The sequence below is a fragment of the Mobula hypostoma genome, chromosome 17, assembly GCF_963921235.1.
Source record: "Mobula hypostoma chromosome 17, sMobHyp1.1, whole genome shotgun sequence".
NCBI classification, from domain to species: Eukaryota; Metazoa; Chordata; class Chondrichthyes; order Myliobatiformes; family Myliobatidae; genus Mobula; species Mobula hypostoma.
In genome coordinates, this window is record NC_086113.1 from 19,436,571 (window position 1) to 19,463,538 (window position 26,968).

The 26,968-nt window shown below is 37.6% G+C and overlaps 1 protein-coding gene across 6 annotated transcripts in view; it reads left to right on the forward strand.

Moving 5' to 3' along the window:
* LOC134357872 (triple functional domain protein) overlaps positions 1-26,968 on the forward strand; it is a 345,138-nt gene that overhangs the window by 292,177 nt on the left and 25,993 nt on the right. For 3 of the 6 annotated variants that reach the window (XM_063069602.1, XM_063069600.1, XM_063069601.1), the window contains exons 41-50: positions 7,834-7,903; positions 9,242-9,331; positions 9,899-9,991; positions 10,386-10,436; positions 12,776-12,853; positions 13,382-13,573; positions 15,730-15,910; positions 18,160-18,896; positions 21,899-22,146; positions 24,083-24,221. In XM_063069602.1, coding sequence (XP_062925672.1) covers positions 7,834-7,903; positions 9,242-9,331; positions 9,899-9,991; positions 10,386-10,436; positions 12,776-12,853; positions 13,382-13,573; positions 15,730-15,910; positions 18,160-18,896; positions 21,899-22,146; positions 24,083-24,221 — 1,879 coding nt within the window. Of the gene's footprint in view, positions 1-7,833; positions 7,904-9,241; positions 9,332-9,898; positions 9,992-10,385; positions 10,437-12,775; positions 12,854-13,381; positions 13,574-15,729; positions 15,911-18,159; positions 18,897-21,898; positions 22,147-24,082; positions 24,222-24,929; positions 24,990-26,968 lie in introns of those variants that run through there. The other 3 variants (XM_063069598.1, XM_063069599.1, XM_063069603.1) reach the window with 2 other exon arrangements.

Here is a 26,968-nt window from a genome sequence, read left to right on the forward strand (position 1 = left end):
TCTGGCCAAGTCAAACCAGCCAGTTTGTATGCACACTATATTATTCCAATTGAGATCTAATATTAGCAGTTTCATCGGACAGAGATGTCAGATTATATTTTTCTTTACTTCCTATGTTTCATGATTCTTTTCCAGTAATAGCAAATCTGATTTGCAGCTATGACAAAGTTTTGAAAACTTCTATCATTTCATGTATGGCTTAGAATTCTACTTTTTAAAGCACATATCTTTTGAACTCACGTTGGGAAGCAAAAAGGAAATAGATTTGGCTGATGTTTCTCTACTATTATTGTTGGAAAGTCATTGTTGGACAGTATTAAGGTAGCTGCAGACAAGTGTGAGAGCTCATTTTAGTGGACAACTCAGCGTCATGGCAACCAACATCTGTAAAACTCACAACCTAAACAAATGGATGCTGTCAACAAGTACTCGCTTCAGTAGGTGCATTTAATCTCAGAGAAATGTATACAATGTACACCCTGAAATTCTTTTTCTTCGCAGACATCCACAGAAACTGACGAGTGCCCCAAAGAATGAATGACAGTTAAATGTTTAGTACCACACAGCCCCTCCAACTCACCCCTCCCATGCATACACAGCAACAAAGTGATGACCCACCCCTCCCCCCGCCCCCACCAGCAAAAAAGCGTCAGTACCCCCCACCGAGTGCAGCAAAGCATCAATAAAGACACAGACTTGCAGTACCCCAAAGGCTACTGGCTCACACGGTAATTCAACATACCACATATTCATTACTAAATTATGACCGTTCATGTGAAGGATACCCAGAAATATGAATATAAAAGCATACAGCACAGAAACAGGCCCCTCAACCCATCCAGACAATGCTGACCAAGATTCCCAACCAAACTTGTCCCATTTTTCCACATTTGACCCATATCCCTCTAAGCCCCTGTCATCCATGTTTCTTCAAATAGCTTTCATTCATTAGATTTAAATCAGAAGAATGATCATGAACCTTTCCAAAACCCGAGCCTTTGATTTTGGAGGTCTTGCACACTTCAAAAGTGGTGTGAATGAACCAGGATGTTGCTCATCACCATTATGGTCCTCGTCCTTGCCTGCCCACTACTCCCTACCAGTCACAACCATAACGGGTACATCTACACACACCCAGGAAGTGTCTGAAGTGATCCAGTTATAGAGACATTCAGCACAGAAATAGGTGCTTCAGCCCATTGAATCCACACTGGCCATCGATAATTTACCTATACTAATCTGATTTTTTTAATATATTCTCCCCATGTTCTTATTAACAGCCCCTAGATTTGACCACTCACCTAACACCCATTGGTAATTGGTTTATTATTGTCACACATTGAGGCAAATTAACTCATTGACCTGCACAGTTAGAACATTGAACATCACAGCACAAAGCGCCCTTTAGCCCACAATCTTTTAACCTACTCTGAGATCAGTAACCTTTCCCTCCTGCATAGTCCTCCATTTTTCTATCATCAATCTGCCTACCTGAAAGTTTCTCAATACAACCTTAAATGAGGTCCTTTGGGTGGTCATGCCTACCAGCATTTTGCTGGAGAAATCTTATCCTGATATTATCATCCCACTCTCTTCCTATGGTCTGCACCTTCCTCTGCTTTAAATTATTTTCTGAATTTTCTTTCTTAATTGTCTGTGGTAAATCACTTCATTCCATGTGAAGAAATGTCTTATAAACTCTTCTCAGGCCGCGATTACGTTAAATTGTCAAATTCTCATTTTGATTCTTCCATCAGAATAGTACTGCAACAGTCATTATGTTATAAAACACTTTTTAGACGACAAGAAATTGCTTGTGATTAAAAGAGAAAAAAAACGTGTGTTAATTGTGGGAGACAGAAAGGCAGCGTCTGGAACTGAGGTCAGCATTTAGGTCGACATGATGCCATAATCTGCCTGGAAGGATAGATGGGCAGCTGCTGAAGTTTAATACATGTGAAATGGTGCATTTTGCAGAAAGGGTCAGGAAAGATGGTCGACACCGAATGGTTCCAAAGCTTTGCAGAAACAAGTAGTGGAGGGTCACATTGAAAGAAATGTTAGTAAGGTATATGTGTTACTGGGCTTCATAAATAGTGTCATATATTACCAAGGTGAAAACATTAACCTTTACGCTGAGGTATTTTATCATATCTAGTTACCTATTTTAAAAAAGAATGTGAAATTCTTATAGACAGTGCAGGGAGATTTAATTCATTGATTGCAGGTGTGAGGAATTTCATTTACAGCGTTAAATTGGAGAAAATGGGCTTGTATTCCTTGGAGCAAAGAAACCTTGGCGAAGATTTGATTGAGGTGTGAAAGATGTCACTTGTTTTGAGGTTAAATAGAAGATGTTCCCATTAGTGGCAGGGTTAAGGACTGGACATTTAAAGTGATGGACAAGAAGTACGCAAGGAATGCGGGAAAAACCTCTTTTTGCACAGTGTAACTGATCTAGGGTTTGCTGCCTATAAGGGTGGAAAAGTCAAATGTAAAAAAGGAAAGTCAAAAAATGTCTTCACAAAATATTATTTGAGGAATCGCAGGGAAAGCAATGGCACATGAGACTATTGGGCTATTGAGGGCTACTGCACAGGGCAACATCAGCACACTCTCTAATGCGTTGATTATTGGATTCTATTTTTCAATTTAGTGCCTTGTTTCTACTGACAAGTTTGTTTTATTTTCACCCTTTTCATCTGGGAATAGGATTGCCCTCTGGCATTTTGTTTTACAGCCATCTGATGGGCATGCCTTCAACTGGCTTGACACTGTGACTTAGAGTTCTCTTCTGGAATCCTGTTGCAGACTCCTCTCTCCTTTAATACTGTTTTCTTGTTTGGTCAACAATATATTGGGACTTAAAATTATGTTATTTTGGTTCCATTTATGACAGCCCGTAGCAGTTTACAACCAGTGAAATACCTTGGAAGTGAAGTTACATGTGTAATGTTGGAAACACAGCAGACAATGTTTCCTGTGGCCTCAATCCATATTTTGTCTGGTAACTACTTCAGGGAATTAACTTGGAATGTTTTGTTATTTTATAGTTTCTGCATTGAAGCACATACTGTAGATAAATCTACAAAATGGCACAGTCTTCTATTTCATTGCTTAACCAAACAGTAATAATTAAATTCCAAAGAAATGATAAGCATACAAACTAATGTAAATTTTCAGTCCAGATTTTTTTAAGTAACCTATTTTCATCATGCTGCTTAATAACTACCCCCGTACCTAATAAAGTGGCCACTGTGTGTATGTTTATGGTCTTCTGCTGCTGTAGCCTGTCCACTTCAAGTTTTGGTGTGTTGTGTATTCAGACATGCTCTTTTGCACACCTCTGTTGTAATGCATGGTTATTTGAGTTACTTTCGCCTTCCTGTCAGCTTGAATCCATATGGCCAGTATCCTCAAACCCAACCTCATTAACAAGGCATTCATTCCTACAAAACTGCCACTCACTGGATTTTTTTTTTGTTTCTTACACCTTTCTTTTGACTATGAGCCCTTGCTTAATGTCCCTGCTCTAGAAACTGTTGTGCATGAAAATTCCAAGAGATTAGCTGTTTCTGAGATACTCAAACCACCCCATCTGGTAGCAACAGTCATTCCACAGTCAGTCACTTAGGTGACATTTGTTCCCCATTCTGATGTTTGGTCTGAACCTCTTGACTATGCCTGTATGCTTTGTGTGCATTGAGTTGCTGCCACGTAATAGGGTGATTAGTTATCTGCATTAATGAGCAGGTTTTGCTGGTATACCCAATAATGAAGTGGCCACTGAATGGATATGCTTAAATTGTGAATCCCTTTAAGGAAGTTTTTAAGGAATGTTTTATATGTATCAAGTGGATGAGTACCACAGCTTCATGCTCTTCTAACTTTTGTGCAGTCAACAAATTAATAATGTACCTAAGCTCTGGAGGAGCAGAACAAATTGGAGTAAATTAATTGCCTTTTAACCGTACACATCCGAAGCTAGGAGTTCCAGTGGACTTCCAGTTATTCTTATGGCAAAATTGGAGCTTTCACATTATTATAATGCAATTATTTTAAATAGATTTGCAGTCTGTGTGTGAGAGACAGTGTAATCATGAGGTATTTTTTCAGCCTGTCAACCACTATTGGAGAATTTCATTGATTGGACATCTTTGTGAATGTTGTCTCAGCATCAGCAGGCATTTATAAGCTATTTTTAGGTTTTGATACAAGAGTTTTTAAACTCTTTTCTGTCCTAATGTCCTATAAGAACATAGAACAGGATGGCGCAGGAGCTGGCCCTTTGGCCCAATAATGTCTGTGCTGAAGAGATTGCCATGTTAAACTAAGTCTCTTAACTGCTACACTTTGACATCATTTTCATTTTAATATGCTGGTTTTAGGGCATCATCCATCTTTATAGCCTAATTTGTATCTCACATTTAATTTACTTTGGTATTCACTGGTACTTTTTTCGCTGACAATTTATATTACAAACAATTTAAATATATAGTTATTAAAGAGCATGATGAGCAAAGTTATTTATCTAGACTGATATTTTACTTGACCATATGGCTTATCATTTCTTTGGAATTTAACACATAAAAATTAAGAGCAGAACTAGGCCACTCAATCCCTCAAGCCTACCCTGCCATTTAATTAGAGCATGGCTTGACTGATTGTAACCTTAACTTCACATTCCTTCTATCTGTGATAACCTTTCATTCCCTTCTTGTCAAATATCTGTCACTGCCTTAAACATATTCGTAGACATTATATCCATGACCTTTTTGACAAAGAGAGTTCAGAGTCTTGTGATCCCATGAGCAAAAATGTGCATAGCCATGTAAATTACAGGGATTACTTCACTTGTTAACAGTGACATCAGTGAATCTATGAATGGGAAAACACTTCAGACTGCTCGCTGATGCAATTGCAACCAATTACAGTGACTTACCCAGGTGCTATGGAATATCCCATATAGGCCTGTGTTTGATTTCCCCAGTATTGAATTTTTTAAAAAACTATGCTGCATAAATTATTTTAACCAATCATTGTGAATTTAAGTGTTGAAGATTTGAAGCCTTCTTTATAATCCCTTGACCTTAAGTCATAATGTTAAATCTAAAACATTTTGTATCAAAATGCCTTAATATGCTGATTAGCAATTACCTGCTAAGCCTTATTTAAAATTGTTTAAATATTTGAAGATGAATATTTAATTTCTCAGTTTTTACAATGGTTAGTCTAGCAGTAGATTTTTCACCCTCTCTGCATGATTATTGGATTTAATAATTTTTGCTCTTGTTATCACTTGCTTTATTACAGCAAAATGCCTTCATACACCACTATCTTTAACTCATGAGGCTATAAATTATCAAAATAATATCCAGGCATTATTGTAGTCAAATATGCCAAATTTCAAATGAGACTTTTAATCAAGCTCTCTTTCCCTTTAGAGGGGACATAAAAGTGTATCTTACTCCACTTTGAATAACAGCAGAGAAGATACCTCATATATCATAACTAATCTCTCAATCATATTTCAATTAATAAATAAACTGGTTATTCTCAGTTGCTGGTTGTGGAAGTTTACTGTGCACAACTGGTTGCTGCATTTATGAACATATTTATGTACCTATAAATTTGGAACAGGAATAGTTACTGGATTCTGTTCTGCAATTTAATGAGATCGTGGCTGATATACTTCAACCCTCTGTTGCCATCAGCATCTGATTGTTTACCTCTGACCTAAAAAGATACAAAGAGTATGCTTCCACACATCTTTGAGCAATAGGGCTTCAACAACTCACAACCCCGACCGAGGGAAAATTGCCTCATCTCTGTCTTAATTGGGTAGCCCCTTTTAAAGCAGTGATCCCCCAGTTCTAGATTCTCCCACAAGAGGAAAATTCTTGTCCATGTCCACATTGTTAGAATTGTTTCAGACTTGGTTTTAGTTAAGTTTCCTAAACTTCAAAGAATAATAATAAGAATACAAATGTAGTCTGTTCATTCACTTCTCATAAGCAATCTGACCATTCCTAGTATAAGCCTCCTAAACTTCCTCTGAGCTACTTCTATATAATTTATAACCCTCCTCAAATAACGAAACCTATATTGTTTAGAGTCTCACTAAATCCTTTTGAAACTGAAGTATGATCTCCTGATTCATATATTCAATTCCCTTGGAATAAAAAATAACATTTTGTTAGCTTTCCTGATTACTTGCTGTAAATGAAACATGAACAATAATTACATCTGATTTAAAGAGCATACTTTTTAAAGTTTGTTAGTGACTGATTTATAACTGTAGCCCCCCCCCCCCAACCCTGTAAGCCTCAGGGTCGCTCAACTCACTGTCGTCTAGGGGAAACAGCCCTCGGCCCCGCCAACTGGGTAATTAAGTTTGTGTGGATGCTGTGTGATGTACCCCACCCTGCCAAATAACAGACAATACACCATATACAATTAAATAAATTACAATTTATAGATATTACTGGAACTATGTAATTAATAGATAAAATAAAGGAAAATAAAAGGTGCCAAACTTATCAAAGTTCAATCTCTTGGTGCACAAACAGTTGGAGCTCTAGTGACGATCTTCTTTTCACCATTCGATCCCCTCTGACTATCTTGACCCACTGCCTGGGACCAACCACGGTGGTCGACCAGACGCTCCACACAAGTCTGTATTCGTCTCCTCTCCTCGCTGAAGACCCTGGGCCTCGGGGTCCGACCCGTCGGCCAGCTCACAGCATCGAGTCCACTCTCTCTCTCCCCATTACACCTTCTGCCCCAAAACCCACGCATCATAATAGCTTACAGACACACAAAAGAATAACGTCTGTCCCAATTGGTTAGCAACTGAATACAACTACCTCTATAACCCAAACAAGCTGCTAGTGAGAGAACTTTCTCAGCAGTTAACATAACAAAGAAACCATTTTGATTAGCCTATGCAGTAACATAAAAGAAGAAACCCCTTACATTACATTAAGCACCTTCTTTTATTCAGGTGGTTTACTGGATCAGTTTTCAGAAGTTTGGAATGCAGAAACTAAAACCTTCAATGTCAATCTGCTGTCAGCCTTGCTGTTTGTATTTTAAAGCTTGATATTAACAAGTCTTGTTTAGTGTGCATTCTCTTTTCAAACTCAATTATTTTTACAGGTTGTAACCTATTTCCTTGAAATATACAATTTTTTTTAACCATTGCTCTTTTACAAACTAGTTTATAAAACAGAGTCTGTTCAGGAAGAAAAGACAAATGGTCACTAAACTGAAGGCTCATCTGGGGTTGGTTGCAGAAAGATTCAAGGGTCATGGTCTAATATTCTGCCTCAAGGATGATAACTGAATCTATCAAATAGTAAGGAAATGGGCTGTGGACTCACACTTAACAAAACTCAAATAAGGATGTAGAGGATTAAACATTTTTCCTAGCCATTCTAAAATGAATTAGTTTCACAGTGCCTTGAAAAGAGGTGTAGCTGAAATGATTAAATGTGCAAGTGGGACTAATTGGTTCAGCTATTTCTGGACCGTGAACACTGTTGATAGTGCATAGCGATCCATTTGTTTTTTCATATTTCTATGTTATTAACTTTCTGATCTTTGATGTCCATTTGCTCTTTTTGGTGATATTTAAGATTCGGAAGAAACAAGAGTTATCAGAGTTAAGCAAGTTATTTATTTACATTTTGGAAAACTTTAGCCAGTCATTTGGTACTCGCTTCAATTACTGTACCATTTAAAGATAAGTAATGGCATGTACCATGAACCTCTCTGTTATGTTGACAACAAACACTAGGCCATTGCATAATTTTTATTGTTTTATATTCTTAGCTTCTTTCTCGGTGAGCTGGAAAAGTGCCTTGAGGATCCCGATAAACTAGCTTCCCTCTTTGTCAAACATGTGAGTTATAATTTGTAAAAGTGTTTCCACCTCATTTTTCCCCTTACAATATTGGGGGGGGGGGGGAGAAATAAAATGCAGATATTTTTCATGAACTTTCTGCTTTCACATTACATTCCACATTAGAATTGCTCTGCATTTGTACAGCAGATAGGACCTTAGGATCTTAGGGCATAGGATCCGAAATAGACCATTCAGCCCATTGAGTGTGCTCCACCATTCCATCATGGCTGGTATATCATTCTTCTCGGCACCATTCTTCTGCCTTATCCCAGTAAACTTTGATGCCCTTACTGTCCAAGTACCTATCAATCTCCGCTCTATACTTTTATCAGTAATAAAACAGGCCATTTTTATGGGCAAAGTACATTCTACCAACAGGCCAAACTTTTGAGGTTACTATTGATCTCTTATAATAAATATAATCATTTTCCTAAAGAAAACAATCACTACTCTAAATCTTCTCATAGACTTTTATATGGAGCAGAACAAACTTAACATGAGAACAGAGCTCAGAACAATACAGCACAGGAACAGGCTTTGCAGTGCTTGACATCTGTGCCAGACACGATGTTGAATCAAACTAATTCGCTTCTGTCTCTACATGATCCTTATCCTCTATTTCCTGTACCTTCACCTGTGTAATAGCCTCTTAAACACCATTATTGTCTTGGCTTCCAGTATTACCTCAGAAGCCTGTTGAGATAAGTACTTGCCCTGCAAGTAACCTCTAAACTTGCCCCCTCTCACTTTAAATCCATATCCTATACTATTTGACATTCTGCTAAGGGAAAAAACATTGACTGTCTATCTTATCTATGCCTATCATAATCTCATAAACTTATATCAGGTTTCTCCTCCGTCTCCAATGCTAAAGAGAAAACAACCTAAGTTTGTACAGCTTATAGCTCTTATCCCCTAATTCAAGCAGCATCCTGGTAAACCTTTTCTGCACCATTTCCAAAGCTTCCACATCCTTCCTGTAATGGGGTAACAGAATTGTACGTAATACACCTAGTATGGCCTCAATGAAGTTTTATATAGTTATGACTCAGTGCCCCGAACTAATGAGAACAACAGTCTTTACTACCCATCTATATGCATAGCCACTTTCAAGGAGTTTTCGACTTGAACCTCAGGAATATTTGCATGGTAATGTCACACAGCGCCATTTACCAAATAATCAAGGCAGATCCTACTGACACTGTGTTAGGCAACTGAAAATATTACTTCAAATTAAGAAAAGTAAGCAAAAAGTAGTTTATGCAGTTTAGTTTTTGTAAAAAAAAATGCATTTACAGTATTGTTGCTCATATATTTTCTATTTCAATCAAAAAGGAAAGAAGACTGCATATGTATATAGTTTACTGTCAGAATAAACCCAAATCTGAGTACATTGTGTCTGAATATATAGACACATATTTTGAGGTGAGGATTTTGGATATATTGTTTGATATGTTCAAAAAAAGTTTATAATGTTAAAATAGAGGTTTGTTATTGTCAGTACTTAAATAAGCATGAATTTACTACAATGTATTTTAATAATGCACGTAAGATATCTTTGTTGTCTTCTTTCTGTTATAATATATTATGGTTTGTACATTGAATCAAAATTAACTGTGTTTCAAATTTTGAGATAATGATGTCTCTGATTTTGTTTCTATTTGTCCTTTTCTTTAACCACGCGATGTCCAAGTAATATTTTCCAGTCATTTTCAGTGATGCTCTGAGCAATTCAGAACATTTGACTAGCTTCAGTCTATGTTCTTCAGATACATAGAATTTTCAAACTGAATAATATTTTCAAAAGCTGCATGCATTACATTGTATTTTCATGGTTTTTCTTCTGCAATTACATTTGAGATACCAAAGATAATTGTCCAGTATGTTTGAATCCAGGTGGAGACGAAAGGATATGAATAGATATAGCTTAGTATTTATACACCAAGATTTTAAGTTTTTAAAATGTGTTAATGTTAATTTTAATGCCTTAAGGATGTAAAACAGCGCCTTGGTCATCGACTACAATTGACTGACCTGCTAATAAAACCAGTACAACGTATAATGAAATACCAGCTCTTGCTGAAGGTAAGCATTTCTTAGGAAGCATGGAACTGAAGAACTGTTCAAATACTGTCAAAACTGTATCAACCCCTAGACCGCCTGTAGGTTCTAGGATTTTATACAGTTTCGACAGTATTTGTATGTTTCATATGTATAATATTAGTTAAAAGGCATGTTGATTTTTCATGGAAATGATTGCAGAAATCCTATTACATTTAACTGCATTAAAGAAAATGTCCAAAACAGCTCTGAGTATATTTAAATAATTGACAAAGTGCAATCTGTTTTTGTTGATGAGAAAGCTGTTAATGAAATAAAATTTCTCCTCATCTGTAAACTTAATGTATTTTTCATTTTAGAGTAAGTTTCTGGATTATCAGAAATATGTGGGCTAATCCTGTTTCCTTTCTGTATCCAGGACTTTCTTAAATACTCCAAGAAGGCTGCTGTAGATACAACAGAACTAGAGGTATTGTTTAATCAAACCGGTGATGAAATTGATAACTACCATGTAGTGGAATCAGTGTCAATATATCTTCCTAATCTGTGTAGGGTGCCTAGATGGAATTACGCTTTCTTCTAAAAGCATATACCCGTTTTGTTTTTAAAAGCTTAAAAGTATAATTTATTTAATAGTTTTTAAATATTTGTGAATGTTAAGAGACAATTAGCATAGTGAGTAAATTACTGGACCAACTGGTAGAATTCTGGGTCCAAATCCCTCAATGGTAGCTTGGGAATTTAAGCTTAAATATTACGTAGATCTTGAATGAATATTAAATAAAACCTCGTCTCGATCAGGGTTATTAATAAGCTTCAAGATTGTTTTAAAAATCACTTGCTTCACTGATATCCTTGATGGAGTGAAATTTGGCATCCTTGTCTGCTGTAACACATATGCTGCTAGTGACCTTGGTGGTTAATTCTTAACTGCCTCCTCGGTCTTGGGCACTTAGGAAAGAACAATAAACAAAAGCCACATCCTGTAAATAAAATCAGTTTTTAAAAAGAGCACGAACATTCAAGACTTTTGACAGCTTTGGCTTGACTTACTATATAAGAGTTTTGGAGGCCAGGGTTTGCGAATTGAAATAAGATATTGTACACTGTTTACAACCTCACTTATCAGCTTTTGCTGAGGTATCAGCGCAAGAGTGATCTGCTCAAGATCACAAAGGATTTAGTGGGTAAGTAATCGGGGAGATTTTTCTTGGAAGATTAGTTCTTTGAACAATATCTCTATGTGGTGCAAGAGTTTAATTCTCACCTTTAGCTTTTTAAGGAGTTCACAGGAATGTAATGAAAAGGAAATTTTGTATTTGCATAATGTGAACATTGCTGCCTCTTGCAATTTTTTTTGAACAAGGTACTATTTCACCTTTATGCATATAGATAGCTTGCATCTTTCAAGTCAAAGATGACTGTGGATTATTTTGAACGTGATTCCATTCTGTCTCTGTATCATGAAACCTTAATGTTATAAATTGCATTTTGAGAGATATATAAACTGGTTAAATAGCTTGACCAGTTAACTTCATGTATGTTTCAATAAATTAATTCTCTGTGTTGCTGAGGAAACTAATCTCTGTATAGTATTCCAAAAGATTCACCACACATGAGCAATTTATAATAAATTGTCTGATATAGGTTGTATATACTTTTTTGAATTTGATAGTTCATTTTGAGCAAAATCTCAAATAATTGACTAAATTGTACAGTTATTGGAGTCGGTCCATTTTACTAAGTAGTGCGTAATTTGAGATGTGTTTTTCCTTAGTTTTCAACAAAATGCAATAAGCAGCCAGTGTTTCTTCCATGTTTCATGAACTAAAATGAATGTTACAAATGACAGATGAGAGGTTTGAGAAAACCCTTCATCTGCAAAAATGGTGCACTTAAATTAGACCGCGTCCCTTTATTGGCTTGAAATTGCTCAATTGCTCTATAATTTTTGCCAACTTTAAATGTGGCCAGGACTTAGTCTCCTGCTTGCTGTGGGAGACCAAGTTTCATTCAAAGTTTCAACCCTTTGATGGCATCAGTGCCGCAACATCAAATCTGAAGCCTGAACCAGGGTGGGAGGAGCTGACTGCCCAGAAAAGCCAAGGTAAGTTTTGAAAAATTACTTCTGTATGAACTCCATGTTGACCAAGCAGATTGAGAATGACACCCTGTGACTGCTTAGGTGTCTCACAAGATCTAGCCTTGCTTCTTCTTTGCTGTCAAACCCCTTACGCAGGAGTTGTTCCTTTAAACCTCTGGAAATCCAATTTTCTACACAGTTATTAGTTCTGCCATGGGAGAATTTTTTTAAAGTGAGGCCTAGTAATTAAAATGACCCAGGCCGCACATGCTGATTACAGTGCAGCAGATACCCTCCTGTCTTGACACTGCATGCCTCTTACCCAAGAGTGATAATTAAGGGCATGTTACTTTCTTAGAGCAAGTACTGAAGTCAGAGCACCTTTTATTAACCAATTCAAAAATATAATTAACAAGCTGTCCAGGCACAGCTTACTCTGTCTCTCTGTACTCACACTTGAAAATTAAATGTGTGAGATAGGAGGGCAAAATGAAACACATGAATTTGCAAGGTCACTTTCAAAGAGAAAGAATTTGGCATGTAATAGACTTTTGTAAGCACTTGGCACAATGGGTGTCAATAATTTTGACTTTTGTATGCAACCAGCAGGGAATAATATTATTAAAAAGGATGCTTTTGAAAATAAAACATTTTATATATTATAAAATGTAGTTAAAGCTGAAAATGTACAGCATAAGTTGACATTTGCTTTCTTCTATACACAGAAAGCTGTGGAAGTCATGTGCATCGTACCAAAGAGATGCAATGATATGATGAATGTTGGACGCCTGCAAGGATTTGATGTAATTATTGTATTTGCTTTCTTCATCCACAGTTTTGGATTTTAATTTTTAAATTAAGAGTTATTCCACATTTTATCTAAAATAGAACTGCATTTACAGTATAATGTTTCTTATTTTATCGATAGACGCTTTCAGAGAATTAGATAATTTATAACAGTATTATAGTAAGTACAAGATTGTGAATGGGACAAATGATGTATAAACATAAAAACAAATGGGATTTAAAATGGTGTACATTGCTTATTTTACATTAACACCATTATCTTGGAGCAGATTACAGTATGAAAAAGATTCTATTTTCTATGTCAAATGAATAGGATTAGTTCAGAGATTGATGGTCTCAGCATAGATGGAGTCAAGTGAGTATTTGTACTTAACTGCATGTCATCTTTAGTATCCTGGATTTTCAATTGAACTCTATACACTTTTAGAATTGAAAAGTGATTAATTTAAATGTTTTAACAATATCTTTATAATTTTTCTTTGGGTTTCCCAAAACAAACAAAGCCTTTTTCTCTTTTTTTTCAGGGTAAAATTATAGCCCAGGGGAGATTGCTTCTTCAGGACACCTTCCTTGTTGCAGATCAGGATGCCGGGCTTCTTTCACGCAACAAAGAGCGGAGAATCTTCCTGTTTGAGCAAATTGCAATATTCAGTGAACCTTTAGATAAGAAAAAAGGCTTCTCCATGCCTGGCTATTTATTTAAAAACAGTATCAAGGTAATTTAATCTAATACTTGTAGAGTACTGGATACCATCCATGCTTTACAAATACACCAAAAGTAATTACTCTGTATAATTTAGAATTTAATTCATTTATAGTCATCTTAGTCTCCAGTTGACATTTGATGCTGGATTCAGCAAAGGAATTGGGCATGACTTTGTCTGGCTGTATCTAGTGCAGTATAGTCAAGTGGCAGGTCATTTATCACAGATATATCAAGCAATCCAATAACAGATCAATAACCCTTGCCAATTTGCCATAATGCCATTGACGAGTTACTGTGAATAAAGTGGCATGACTTCTGGATATTGTGACAGTGTGATACAGGTGACCCTCATGAAAACAAAGTAAATGTACTATTTGTTTACTTATATTTTACTTAAATTCCGTGAAAGTGATTTTATTCCACATAGCAAATTTTTGGATACTGATTTTGAATTCCATGAGGAGGATCATTCTTAACCCAAACAAGATGCCCTGTATTGTTAGATATTATTGCTATAAATATGGTCTTGGTTTGAATGGTGATATAGTGATATGTTCGAATGGTAATCCCCCGGGTTCTTCCATTTCCTTATCAAAATTGCTCAAGTGCAGCTGCTCCCCCTTTCCCAAGGGTGAAATAAATCCATCAATAAATCAATTCATGCCACTTCAATGAAGCTTTTAACCTGTTACTTGAGTGACATTACCAAAGGTCTGATTCTTGCTTTCTGAATGTCATTCAATAAACTTGTTGACCTAGAAATTCCATTGCATATAGCAAGTGACCTTGTACTTATTCATTAAAATTTGTTGAAGATCCCAGTTGTATGCCAGAAACACTCATCGTAAAATTAGATCAAGGTGCACTGATTAGGAAATTGCAGGACTCAAACTCCTGATTTTGAAATCACTTGCACAAAATTGTATAGTTCAAATGAGATATCTTATGGCACTAGCATCGAACATTAAGTTCCCTTAACTTAAAGTTTTACTATTTACTAAACAGTAATCCCTCATCCCTGCTCACCCACCCCTTTCCCACCAAACCCCAAGTCACTGCTATAGAATACTCTCAAGCTGCTCCAGTCATCTTCTTGAGCCCTACTACAAATTATCACAACTCATTTATCTTCCCAAATCTTGATTTTTCCCAACCCCCATCCCTCCCAATCATTTCCCCAACTATATTCCTTCTACAATTATAACTACAGTCTCGATCATGTACCCTAATGCTTCCAGTCATCTCTCCAACACTTTGCATAATTTTTCTCAGTCCTCAACACAATTCTCTGTCTGATCCCTCTTTCAGTTTCTTCATACCTCCTCTGATGATTGCTTCCAAGCAACTCCATCCTCTGTTTCTCTGCATCTCCATCCTGAATTCTCATCAGCAACCAAATTCCTTCATGACCCCCACCCCACTGTCCTCCTACCCTAACTTTGATAATTTTGTGGCAAGTTGCTCTTCCCAAATTTCTCTGCATCTTTCTCTCTAACCAACCACATTCAATCATCATCTTCAGTACTTTGACCTTCCTTTGACAAGATTCACAAAGACCTTCCTATTTCCCTATATATGGTAGAACTCATGCCCAATATTTGAGACTGGAGGCTTTGAATAAATCTAGTGCTGACAGTGTCCTTTTTGTTCAGGCTGTGCAGATTGTATCAAACTTTTAATTCAGCGCAGTTCAGTCTTTAGGAATCAGATGTCTGAAATACTGTCATCATAGATGTCCACAGTCATTTCAACTTAATGGAATATGTTATTCAAAAATGCATTAATCTATTTTCAGATTTGTATAATGAGAACACTCTCATAATTTTCTGACTGCAAATTCCTCTACTTTAATTTTCAGATGCACTGAAAGATTGTTCTCAATCTTAGTTTAGAAAGACCATTGTTGGGGCTATTTTATAATATTAAACATAGCCAGACTGTCTCAACGTATGTCAGTATATTATGGAGTTCAAATTCTTCTTTGGTGGTAATGCAAGGCAAAAGTACATATTGCATATTTTGCACCAACCCCTGTTACTTCCTACCATTAATTGATCATCTGTGTTGAATTTTGTTTAGCAATTCACAAAAGTGAAATAATTGCTTGACTCACAATGAAATTTAATTTATTAGACTGGCTGAGGAAGCTTATTGGTTGTTTTCCAGGTGAGTTGCCTTGGCCTGGAAGAGAATGTGGATAATGATCCTTGTAAATTTGGACTTACCTCGAGATCTGCAGATGGCAGTGTGGAGACCTACATTCTACAAGCATCAAGTCCTTCAGTTCGCCAAATGTGGATCCATGAAATTAATCAAATTCTGGAAAACCAGCGCAACTTTTTAAACGGTACTTACTGATTTTCTTCTGGAGGTTATATTAAACATAACCACAATATTCTAGTTTGCGATAACTGTTCAAACATACATCCACTTCAGTTATTGCATGACCTGCATTGTAATTTATACACCAAAGGTTAGATTGGAATGGTAATGTTAATTGTCTTAGAGTCCACAGCCTGGTTGTTCCTCTCATCTTTCCACAAGACAATAGTGATCATGATTTTTATTTAAAAATATTTTTTTTATGGGCATCGTCTAATCTGTGATAAATAGCCCTGGTGGAATGCAAGGTCACCACACTGCCCTTTTTTTTGGAGAGGGAACTTGTTTTTCAAATCTGGCTTGTGATCAGTGTATCCCTACATGTCATGGGCTTCCTCACCAAAAATAATGTGTGCCACCTCAGGAAATATCCTTCTCCTCTACGTTCAAAATGATAAAAAGACGAACAATGATTGTGATGTCTCTGATGATCACAAGCATTGAAAGTAATTATAAGGAAACAGCTAATAGCCTTAATTTATTAAATATAGTTAGATTAACTCAATTAATTAAACAAATGCAATTAAAGCTTGCCATCTTCATGCTAACCATTCTCCATTGAAATTAATACAGTTGCTGAACATGTGCCAGATCTGGAAAGCTGCAGGAAGCTAGACTCTTGACGGTGGACTCCATGGGGAGCTCAGTGTTAGAGTGCAGTCAAATCATAGAAACAAGGTGTTCTCAGGATGTACTGGACTATCATGTTCACAGTGACTAGTCCTCAAAACGTTCTTGAATTTTCAATGTGACTGGCCCTAAAACATGTTATGCATGACTGGCTTTAATTGTGTGTCCGTTTATGTGCAGGCATAAATAGTATTACTGTATTTTTGTGGTACCTCGTTTAGTGTTTAATGTTTTCGTGAAATACCATTTCTTTAAAAACAGTAAGAAATTCATTATTTAGTCTAAGTCTTGTTTCTCTCCTTTTGTTGCATTTTGCTCCTTATTTCCCTAAAAGAATATCACAGCTGTGGCCATGGAGAAAACAGTAGTCTCCATGAGTAAGTCATTGTGAGGTGTACTTAGGAAATGAAACATTTTCCCTCCTACTTGTAAATTCTCGATCTCCACACAGGCAGGTAAATTCTCGATCTCCACACAGGCAGTTCAGCTGAAATTTGAAATCAGATAAATTGCAAAACCAAACATGCATCTCATTCTTCAATAAATTACCCCCAGAAGGCAGCTTTTTAACTTTCAGGCATCTGAAAATGCAGTGACCTTTAAAATCTTCAAGCAAAATATTCAGGAGTATGACTTTAAATGTTTGCTCTGGAAAGTTGCAAAAAGAAGTACAGTTGTACGCTGTGTTTCAGCTGTATTTTGGCTTTATGTTTAAAAAAAAATAACCTGCCTGCCACTGTTTGATAAATTGAGTTGAGAAAAATGTCAGGCGTAATGTAATTGTATGACAGAGAAAGGTTGAGGACTTGAAATGCTTATTCCTGCCACAATTATGTCATAAATCCCCTTTGAAAACTTGCTGCAGAATTCTCAGCTGTGGCTATTGCAAGGATACCAATCAATAATGTAACTATTCCCCTAGCCAGCTTTGGTTCCAGCTGGTGGCACAGTGACATTAGCGCCGGACTCCGGAACGGAGGTTCCCGGGTTCGAATCCGGTCGGGCCGTTCCCGAGTATGATTTCGTTCCATACCGGGTTGAGTGTTGAGCTCGCAACGCGACCTCGTAAAATAAAGAAAAATACTGTACCGCGAGATGTCTGTGTGAGGAATGGCGCGCCACACAGTCTCTCGTTCCACGCCTTGTAAGGCAGGAAAATGCCCGACGCTGGCCTCTCACGGCCTGAGTCGACACCATTATTATTATTTTTACCCCTAGCCGGTCTTCTGCAGTTTGAACTTGCATGAACTGTGCAGAATACATTCACCAAATTCGACCTGCCAAGATGTGATATTGTATCTATTACACCATTTTGAAATCTGTTCATAATGAACAAAATATCATATCTAACTCTCTGCTAATAAAGTGTTCAATGTTTAAAAGAAAGTCTAATGGACCAAAGAAGTTCTGCATTCAGATAATCTGGAAATATTTGAAAATGGCTGATAGTTCGTGATCTTTGAGAGGGGGAGGGGTTCTAAATTACACATTATTCATCCCAATCTGGCTTCTTTAATCCTCACTTTTCATTCATCCCAACCATACAATGTTAAAATTGTCTAATTAACCTCTTTTTGGCTCCAGCTCTGACATCTCCGATTGAATACCAGAGGAACCATGTCGGCCCTAGTGGACCAAATAGCTGTAGTGGAATGAGCAGCACAAGCCGCTCCAGACCTTCTCGGATACCCCAACCCATCCGGCACCATTCCCCAGTCCTGGTCTCCTCTGCGGCCTCGGCCCAGGCAGAGGCAGACAGATTGACAGGTATGTCCGCTCGCAACCCTACCCTGACGACACTCAACAGCACCCTAGATTCTGGCTCCAGCCAATCTGACAGGCACCTGGAACGAGAAGGCAGCGACAATGACTTGGAACAGATTCCTAGAACAAAAGTCCTTGAGAGCCCCAGGAAAACATTAGGATCGCTCACCAACACAGGAGATGGAAACCTAAAAGAATTACGAGGTAGTCTAGAAGAGAACCGGTCTCCGCGAGGGAGTGTGGGCTCCCTGACGATAGGAAAGCAACGGCCGGCAGGCACCACTTCACCCCTGAGTTCACCGATGTCTACGACGTTCCCATCCTCTCCTTTCAGCAAAGAATCCTTCCCTCCCAGCAGTCCTGTTCTCAAGGGCTCCTTCTGGAGCTCACACCCGGCTTCACCTGCCAGCCGCCCTGGTTCCTTCACCTTCCCAGGGGACGTGGACTCCCTGCAGCGCCAGGTCCACCGCCACTCCACGCACAGCAAGGACACTGATCGTATGAGCACGTGCTCCTCGACCAGCGAGCAGTCGGTGCATTCCACCCAGAGCAACGGGGTAAGAGCGGAGCACGTCTGTCCTGTGAGCTCCTCTAAAACCTTCCCACGCTCTCCTTCTGTGCGTCAGTATCATTCTCCGTACTAATAACTCCTCCTGGCTCTGCCGAAAAACTGCTCTGTTCTGAAACTGTTTTAAAAAAAACCCTGCCTAATTACTCATCGCTGTGACTCTCTACCTGTCAAGATCTTGTTTTAAAAAAATCTGATCAGCCTAAACATCTACTAACTACTGCTCCTGCAACTGCCTCACTTGGCGAAGGCAAATAACAGCTAACGCAGATACTTACAAACTTCTAGCTACTCAACTTTTGGCATAAAAAATAAACATCTGCTGCTTCACGTTTTCCCTCATAATCCAGCATACTGCATATATTAATGGGCCATTTCTCTGGACTGGTAGCACTATTTTAAATTTGCTAGTTCCAACTTTTTTTTTATTGCCAGTTGCTGAATCCAAGCATCATCCCCTCTCCCCTCTCTTGTTCAGCCCAGTTTCTGCTGCTGACTTTTGGAGTTCGCTGTTCAAGAAGCTGTCCAGCTTTACAATGTAAGACATTGAAACTGCTTAAGAGTGCTATAATGTCTGAAAGGTTTAATTCAATGACAGTCTCAGATTAGTTTTATTTATAATTGCAGAGATTGTCACAAAAATAATTTGTTTTTCAATATTTTGTAAATCTGTAATGCTTTAACTTATGAAATGGGGCATAATATTCCCTCACAATGAAAAAGCAATTTTATCTAATGTCTTTCCAAAACTTATTTCTTTTTCCATCATTCATTTGGTTAGAAATCATTGTATCAATTATTAATTAGGATGCAAATGTTTCACTGAACAGTGTACACAACTTTCAAAAGCATTTTCACTGACATTTTTTGCCTAGCTTATTAATTTTAAACGCTTGCATGCTCACTATGCATTGCATGTCCCTTCAGTTTCCAAGCATGGCATTTTGGATAGATTGTTAATTTTCACTGTATTGATCCAATCTGCTTGAAAGTGTGTGCATCTTGCTGCATTAGCAGATGCTGAAACAATATGTAAATTATGGCCTTCTGCTCTTCCACTATCTGTTCTAGTATTTAACTTCCCTTTTCTTTCCTTCATCTTTGTTTCAATTTGTATGTTTTTCTGTCTCAATTAAGGAAACAACTTTGTACCATTTGTGTTTAAAAGAAAATGATTCTTGTTGTATTTTGTATGTCAAAAATGGTCTTTATGTAATCCACAATTAAAATGTGCAAAGTACTTGTGGTACTGATTTGTAATGTAGATGGAAGTGAGGTTGTGAAAAGTAATGGTCAGAAATGGGAAGTCACTTTATTGGCTGATAAGTGGGTGTTCTTAGGACTGTGACCTAATTTAATACATAAAGGATAGAAAAATTAAAGCGGGTATTTTTCTTGCATGACATTGTTTCAAAAATAATCTTGTATTTGGGTCTACAGACATTGCAAAGGGCAAGGTATATTTCCCTTATGAAAGCTGAATACTGGGGCGAAGTGCAGTAAAGAATGCATGGCAAACTGGGTTAAATGATTCTGCTGCACTAGAAGCAGATTTGTTTCTAGTCCATTTTCTTCACTTTCTTCCCAATCCATTAGTGGGAATAAGCAAAATATACAAGAGAGAGAATTTACTTGAAAACTGATATCCCCCACTTGACAAATTTTTGTATAATTTGTATTTAAATAATTCATTTTCTGGCCATGTAAAGCCTCACTCTCAATCTGTCAAAAATGTACATAAATGCTCCTTGTTAGGTATAAGTGAATCTATAGAAGTCCTGAATAGTGATGATAGAACAAATGATATAAAATGCTGGGTTTTAAAACAATAGAGTGGTGGTATTTATACATCAAAATCTTTATGCATTTGTGGAGAGAGGGTACATTTGAATTTGGCAGGCCTTCTTATGAAACTGCAACGTTTTTAATTGCCTTTTGAAACTTGTGTTGCTCTAACTTTAATAATGGCTACTCTTCACACTCACAGGTTGTTTGGTTTTTGTGTAGGTAAGTGATATTATTGTGAAGAGTCTCCTCAACAGCTCACCTGCTTTCTAAATATCGAGAAAGGAAATCTATACAAATCAGTAAGGTCACAGCTTTGTTCTGTTCTTTGTGCTGAGTTGGTTGTTTGTAACTGGAGAAGGGTTTGACTTCACCATCTCTGGTTAAGAGAAGGGGAAGAAAGCCAGTGTACCCAGTGATAATTCTTTAAAAATAAATCCAGGCAGACAGCAAGTCAGGACAGAATTGGATTCAGCTGTGACACCCCTCTAACAGCTAAATATAGGCTCAAACATGAAGGCTTGCCACTTGTACTCAAGTAACAAAGGTGTTTACTCCCTCTGAAACCATACCTCAACAAAGAATTGACTTTTCAAATGAAAGAAGGGAATAGAGAATATTGGTGGAAAAATAAGTGAAATAATTAGTCTCTTTCAAAATAAACAGGGAGGTTCCAACATATTTTCTTTGGAGTATTAACTTAATGCCAATCAAAACTGGGGAATATCAAACCAGCGGAAAGTCCAGACTTAATAATTTTCCATAATATTCTCACCTTTGCTAAAGTTACATAGTTATGTCTCAATTAGTGTTAAGGAGCAGACCACAATTACACTAGAAAGGCAGGTTGGAAATCTAATTATAGCTCCAGCCCAAAAGTAATCTTTATATTAGAAGCATTCTTCATGTACGAGAATCAAAAACACATTTTCCAATGTCTTGTGGCCATTTAAAATATTTCACTTGTTTGTTGTGTTTATTTATGTAAACTTTAATAAAACAAGATTATTTATTACATTTTTTGAAGCATTGGAAGCCAATAAAATCAGGTTCATTTTAAGGCTTTTTTAAATTAGTGGTGATGGGAGGGACGGCAGCTTATTTGTCAGATTAAAGTAGTACATTACCAATTTGTGCATTATGTTTGTGTGAATTGCTTGAGAAACACATTTTATTTCTCCAACCTTGTCTTTTCCTCCCTTGTAGAGTGAAAGTAGCAGCAGCAGTAATATCTCCACCATGCTGGTAACGCATGATTACACCGCCGTGAAAGAGGATGAGATCAATGTCTGCCAGGGCGAGGTAGTGCAGATCCTGGCCAGCAACCAACAGAACATGTTTTTGGTGTTTCGGGCAGCTACTGACCAGTGCCCTGCAGCTGAGGGATGGATTCCTGGCTATGTACTAGGTCACACAACCAATATAATCCCAGACAACCCTGAAGGAACATTAAAGTTAGTCTGTTTTCATTTATAGTTTGGTTGTGTAACTCGCAATTGTCGATCTCTCAGGTGATGTTTTGCAACTCTATCTGCAAATGCACAAAGGATCTTTATATTTATTGGAAAGTCGATGAATCTGCTTTGATTTTCCCAATTTTCTCTTTCCCGAGGTATGGATGCTAGCAGCTTTCTGGTACGTGATGCAAGTGGCTGCACTTTATGCAGGAGTCCAGTATTGAAGAGTGGGGAGGGAAGGAGCAGAAGAATTTTTTTTTTTCTCTGAACCAATCAAGATAACACCCACACAGTTTCTACTGGTGATCACCAGATTGTAATCAGAATGAAGGGTTGAATATTTTCTTACTCATTTCTAGTTCTGGAGCATTGAGGCTAAATGAATTGTACTCACTAAGATTAACCTCTTTAGCACAAGTTGGGGATTGAATTCAGAACATTCCTGGCCCCTTTGCCTATATCTGGCACTACATTTACCTGCTGAGTGGCATGGTAGCCATTATTATGGAAGGCACATATTTGTAAAGTTCCTTTCCAACAGTTTTATTATGGGCTGAATTGATTTCCACAGTGTATCATAAGCTCCAAGACCAAATATAATTGCTGACATAATGCTACTAATTTCAGTCACAGGTAGCTATTATTCTGCTGTGCTTTGAATTTAGATCACTTTTGATATTTGCTAGTGATTGGCCATAAATTATTGATATTCTAGGAAATCTATGAAACTATACTTGTGTGACAGACACTTAGGTTTACTGTACTTAGGAATAGACAAGAGAGTCTTCAGTTACCTTAGTACTTGTTACAGGACTGTGCAAAAGTCTTAGCCACACATGTACATATAGGGTGCCTAAAATATTTGCACAGTGCTGTACATTGGTTAAAATAGGAAGGTGGTTGGGAAAGAGAAATAAGACTATTTAGTTGTGTATTAGCTCAGTAGTATTGTGCGATTTGGTAACTGGATAGACATAACTATAAAGTATTAGGCATACATACAATGTTTCTGTGCCTAAGAATTTCGCACAGTACTGTATATCAACAGCATAGGCTCTCAGCGGCTGGGAAATAAGACGAGTTTCTTTAATCTCTATATTTTTGTCATTTCTGTTTTGACATATCTGAGAGCTACATGGAAATACATTCAGTGACCATTTTATTAGGTACAAGATTGGAACCCAGTGTGGTCTTCTGCTGCTTTAATCCATCCACTTTAAGGTCAACATGTTGTGCATTCACAAATGCTCTTCTACAAACCACTGTTGTAACGCGTGGTTATTTGAGTTACTATCGCCATCTTGTCAGCTTGAACCAGTCTGTCCATTATCTTCTAACCTCTCTCATGAACAAGGTGTTTTCACCCACAAAACTGCTACTCACTGGATGTTTTCTCATTTTTCGCACCATCCTTTGTAAACTGGGAACCATTGAGCATGAAAATCCAGGAGATCAACCGTTTCTGAGATACTCAAACCAGCCTGTGTGGCACCAACAATCATTCCATGGTTAAAGTCACTTGGATCACATTTCTTCCTCATTCTGTTGCTTGGTCTAAACATCAGCTGAACCTCTTTGACCATGTCTGCATGCTTTCGTGCAGAGTTGCTGCCACATGATTAGCTGATTAGATATTTGCATTTACAAGCAGATGTACCTAATGAAGTGGCCACTGAGTGTACATTGCGAAAAGGTTGTTCTTTTTTTCCCCACCCCAGTGGTCTCTGGTGATAGGTTGATTCTGTGGGGAATAGACATCCCTTTGCAGTACATTGCTGCTCTGATATTCCACATCGAAAATTAAATGTAATTAGAAATTATAGCGTGCAGTGTAAATGCCCTGATTATCGTGGAGTTGTATTTAAAATTTAAGTTTCTAAAATGAAATGTGTTCTTCCTCCTGCCCTCTCTCTGGTTTGAAATATGACATTAGAAAGTCAACATCTTGGCACACTGCACTCCGTTTAAGAAAGAAAAATGAAAAGAAGGATAAGGATAGCAAGAAAGAAGGAAAGCTAGAGAATGGTTTCAGAAAGTCTCGAGAAGGGTTACCCAATAAGGTATCAGTTAAGGTAAGTATAAGTAAAATATTATTTTGGAAGTTCTTCACAGTGATGTTTCAGTCCTCTTTGCAACCATAATCTTTTGAAGTTAAATGGGAAATGGAAAAATGATGAAATTACACTCCAAAGTGTCTATTTGATAATTATATCTTTAATAAATGAAGTTATTATTATCTTGCAGGTAAGGAAAGCTGATTCATTACTAATTCCCACTAATCAGTATTAGCTTGTGATTCACCAGAGTGTGCACACATTCAGAAACCGTGTTTGCGAACTAAAGGAACTCTGCTGAATGAGTGGGCGTGCAGAATAATTTAGCACACATAATTGCAGTATGACTAAACTTCATTTTCTCCATTAACTGCATATTTCTTCCAGTTAAGTTGTGTAACAGCAGCTGTGCAGGATCCTGGCAGTCAAAGTAAGCAGACAACCTTCCTTTTAGAATACCAGCACTTGTAAGTGAAGGCCCACCTATGCATTCACTGCCTAGCATAATCCTGATTAGGACCAAACATTACAGTAACCTATGCCGAGGGGTAGTTATCCATTATTCACAAAGAAATTTGAATTCCACATGACTTGTTTGCTGAGTGGCTGAAATATTTCCATTTTTTCTAATGTGTTATTGATCATTTATATTTTAAAATCTTTTAAGTGTTGGCTACCTGTAAAGCTGATTCAGAACAATGGTAAATTATTTATTTTTATTTGCAGAATGCAATCCATAGATCTCGATCTTCTCAAAGAAATTATCTCCAGAAATTCACAGGAAATGTATGCATAAAATAGAAAAATAATAATATGTAGCTTATGACTGCAAAGCTAATACTTAGGCTTCTTATTTCAAGCCTCTGAAATGTGTTTTTTTTTACTGTAATATAGAATATTTGGAACACGTTACAAATATTACTTCAGGCACTATGTATGCCACATTTTTGGTTACAATAAACTATACTGCCTATTGTTCACTTTCCCCAAATTTTGGATAAACTACGTCACAACCATCTTTTTTTTTTGCCACATTAACTGTCCAGTCAATTGGCCTGTCAATGTCATTCCTCCTTGCAAGAATCTATGCAGTCAGAACTACAACAAATAAATTCAGTTTTCTCCCCATCCAGTGAACTTGTAACTGGACTTGGCTTTTGCACTTGATATCAGTTTAGGGATAATACCATAAACTCAGTGCAGATGGGATAAACAAATATGCACCAAAAAGTGCTAAGCACAGCTGCATACTTATAATAGATAAATTCTGTAAAATGCACATCTATCTGGTTATTTGATGATTTTATTGGCAATCAATAATTTAAAGTGTTGAGCCAATTAAATGCTTATGCACAATGGTGCTTCATGTAAACTATACAATGTGAGTCTGCGAGTCCACTGGGGAAGTTGAAGGCCTGCAAGTCCATGAGTCTTTGGAGACTTTCTCCAGCAGACTCATGGCCTTGTGAATGCATGGGTGGATGGGAGGGAGGTGTGTAAGTGTTCTTCTGTGAACGTGTTGGACGTATTATGTTGTCATTAAAAAATGCGGTGACACTTGCAGGCTACCCCAGCACATCTGAAGATTGTGCGGGTTGTTAATGCAAATGATGCATTTCACTATATGCTTTGATATACTTGTGATAAATAAATTAAGCTGAGAAAGGATTAGTAACCAAAGGACCTAAGGTAATGGATGAACTGAAGGAAATTTATATTAGGCAGGAAATGGTGTTGGATAGACTGTTGGGTCTGAAGGCTGATAAGTCCCCGGGACCTGATGGTCTGCATCCCAGGGTACTTAAGGAGGTGGCTTTAGAAATCGTGGACGCATTGGTAATCATTTTCCAATGTTCTATAGATTCAGAATCAGTTCCTCTGGATTAGAGGATGGCTAACGTTGTCCCATTTTTCAAGAAAGGAGGGAGAGAGAAAACAGGGAGTTATAGACCGGTTAGCCTGACGTTAGTGGCGGGAAAGATGCTGGAGTCAATTATAAAAGATGAAATTACGACATATTTGGATAGCAGTAACAGGATAGGTCCAAGTCAGCATGGATTTACGAAGGGGAAATCGTGCTTAACTAATCATCTGGAATTTTTTGAGGATGTAACTATGAAAATGGACAAGGGAGAGCCAGTGGATGTAGTGTACCTGGACTTTCAGAAAACCTTTGATAAAGTCCCACATAGGAGATTAGTGGGCAAAATTAGGGCACATGTTATTGGGGGCAGAGTACTGACATGGATTGAAAATTGGCTGGCTGACAGGAAACAAAGAGTAGCGATTAACGGGTCCCTTTCGGAATGGCAGGCAGTGACCAGTAGGGTACCGCAGAGTTCAGTGCTGGGACCGCAGCTGTTTACAATATACATTAATGATTCAGATGAAGGGATTAAAAGTAACATTAGCAAATTTGCAGATGACACAAAGCTGGGAGGCAGTGTGAAATGTGAGGAGGATGTTATGAGAATGCAGGGTGACTTGGACTGGCTGGGTGAGTGGGCGGATGCATGGCAGATGCAGTTTAATATAAATAAATGTGAGGTTATCCACTTTGGTGGTAAGAACAGGAAGGCAGATTATTATCTAAATGGAGTCAAGTTAGGAAAAGGGGAAGTATAACGAGATCTAGGTGTTCTTGTACATCAGTCACTGAAAGTAAGCATGCAGGTACAGCAGGCAGTGAAGAAAGCTAATGGCATGCTGGCCTTCAGAACAAGGGTAATTGAGTATAGGAGCAAAGAGGTCCTTCTGCAGCTGTA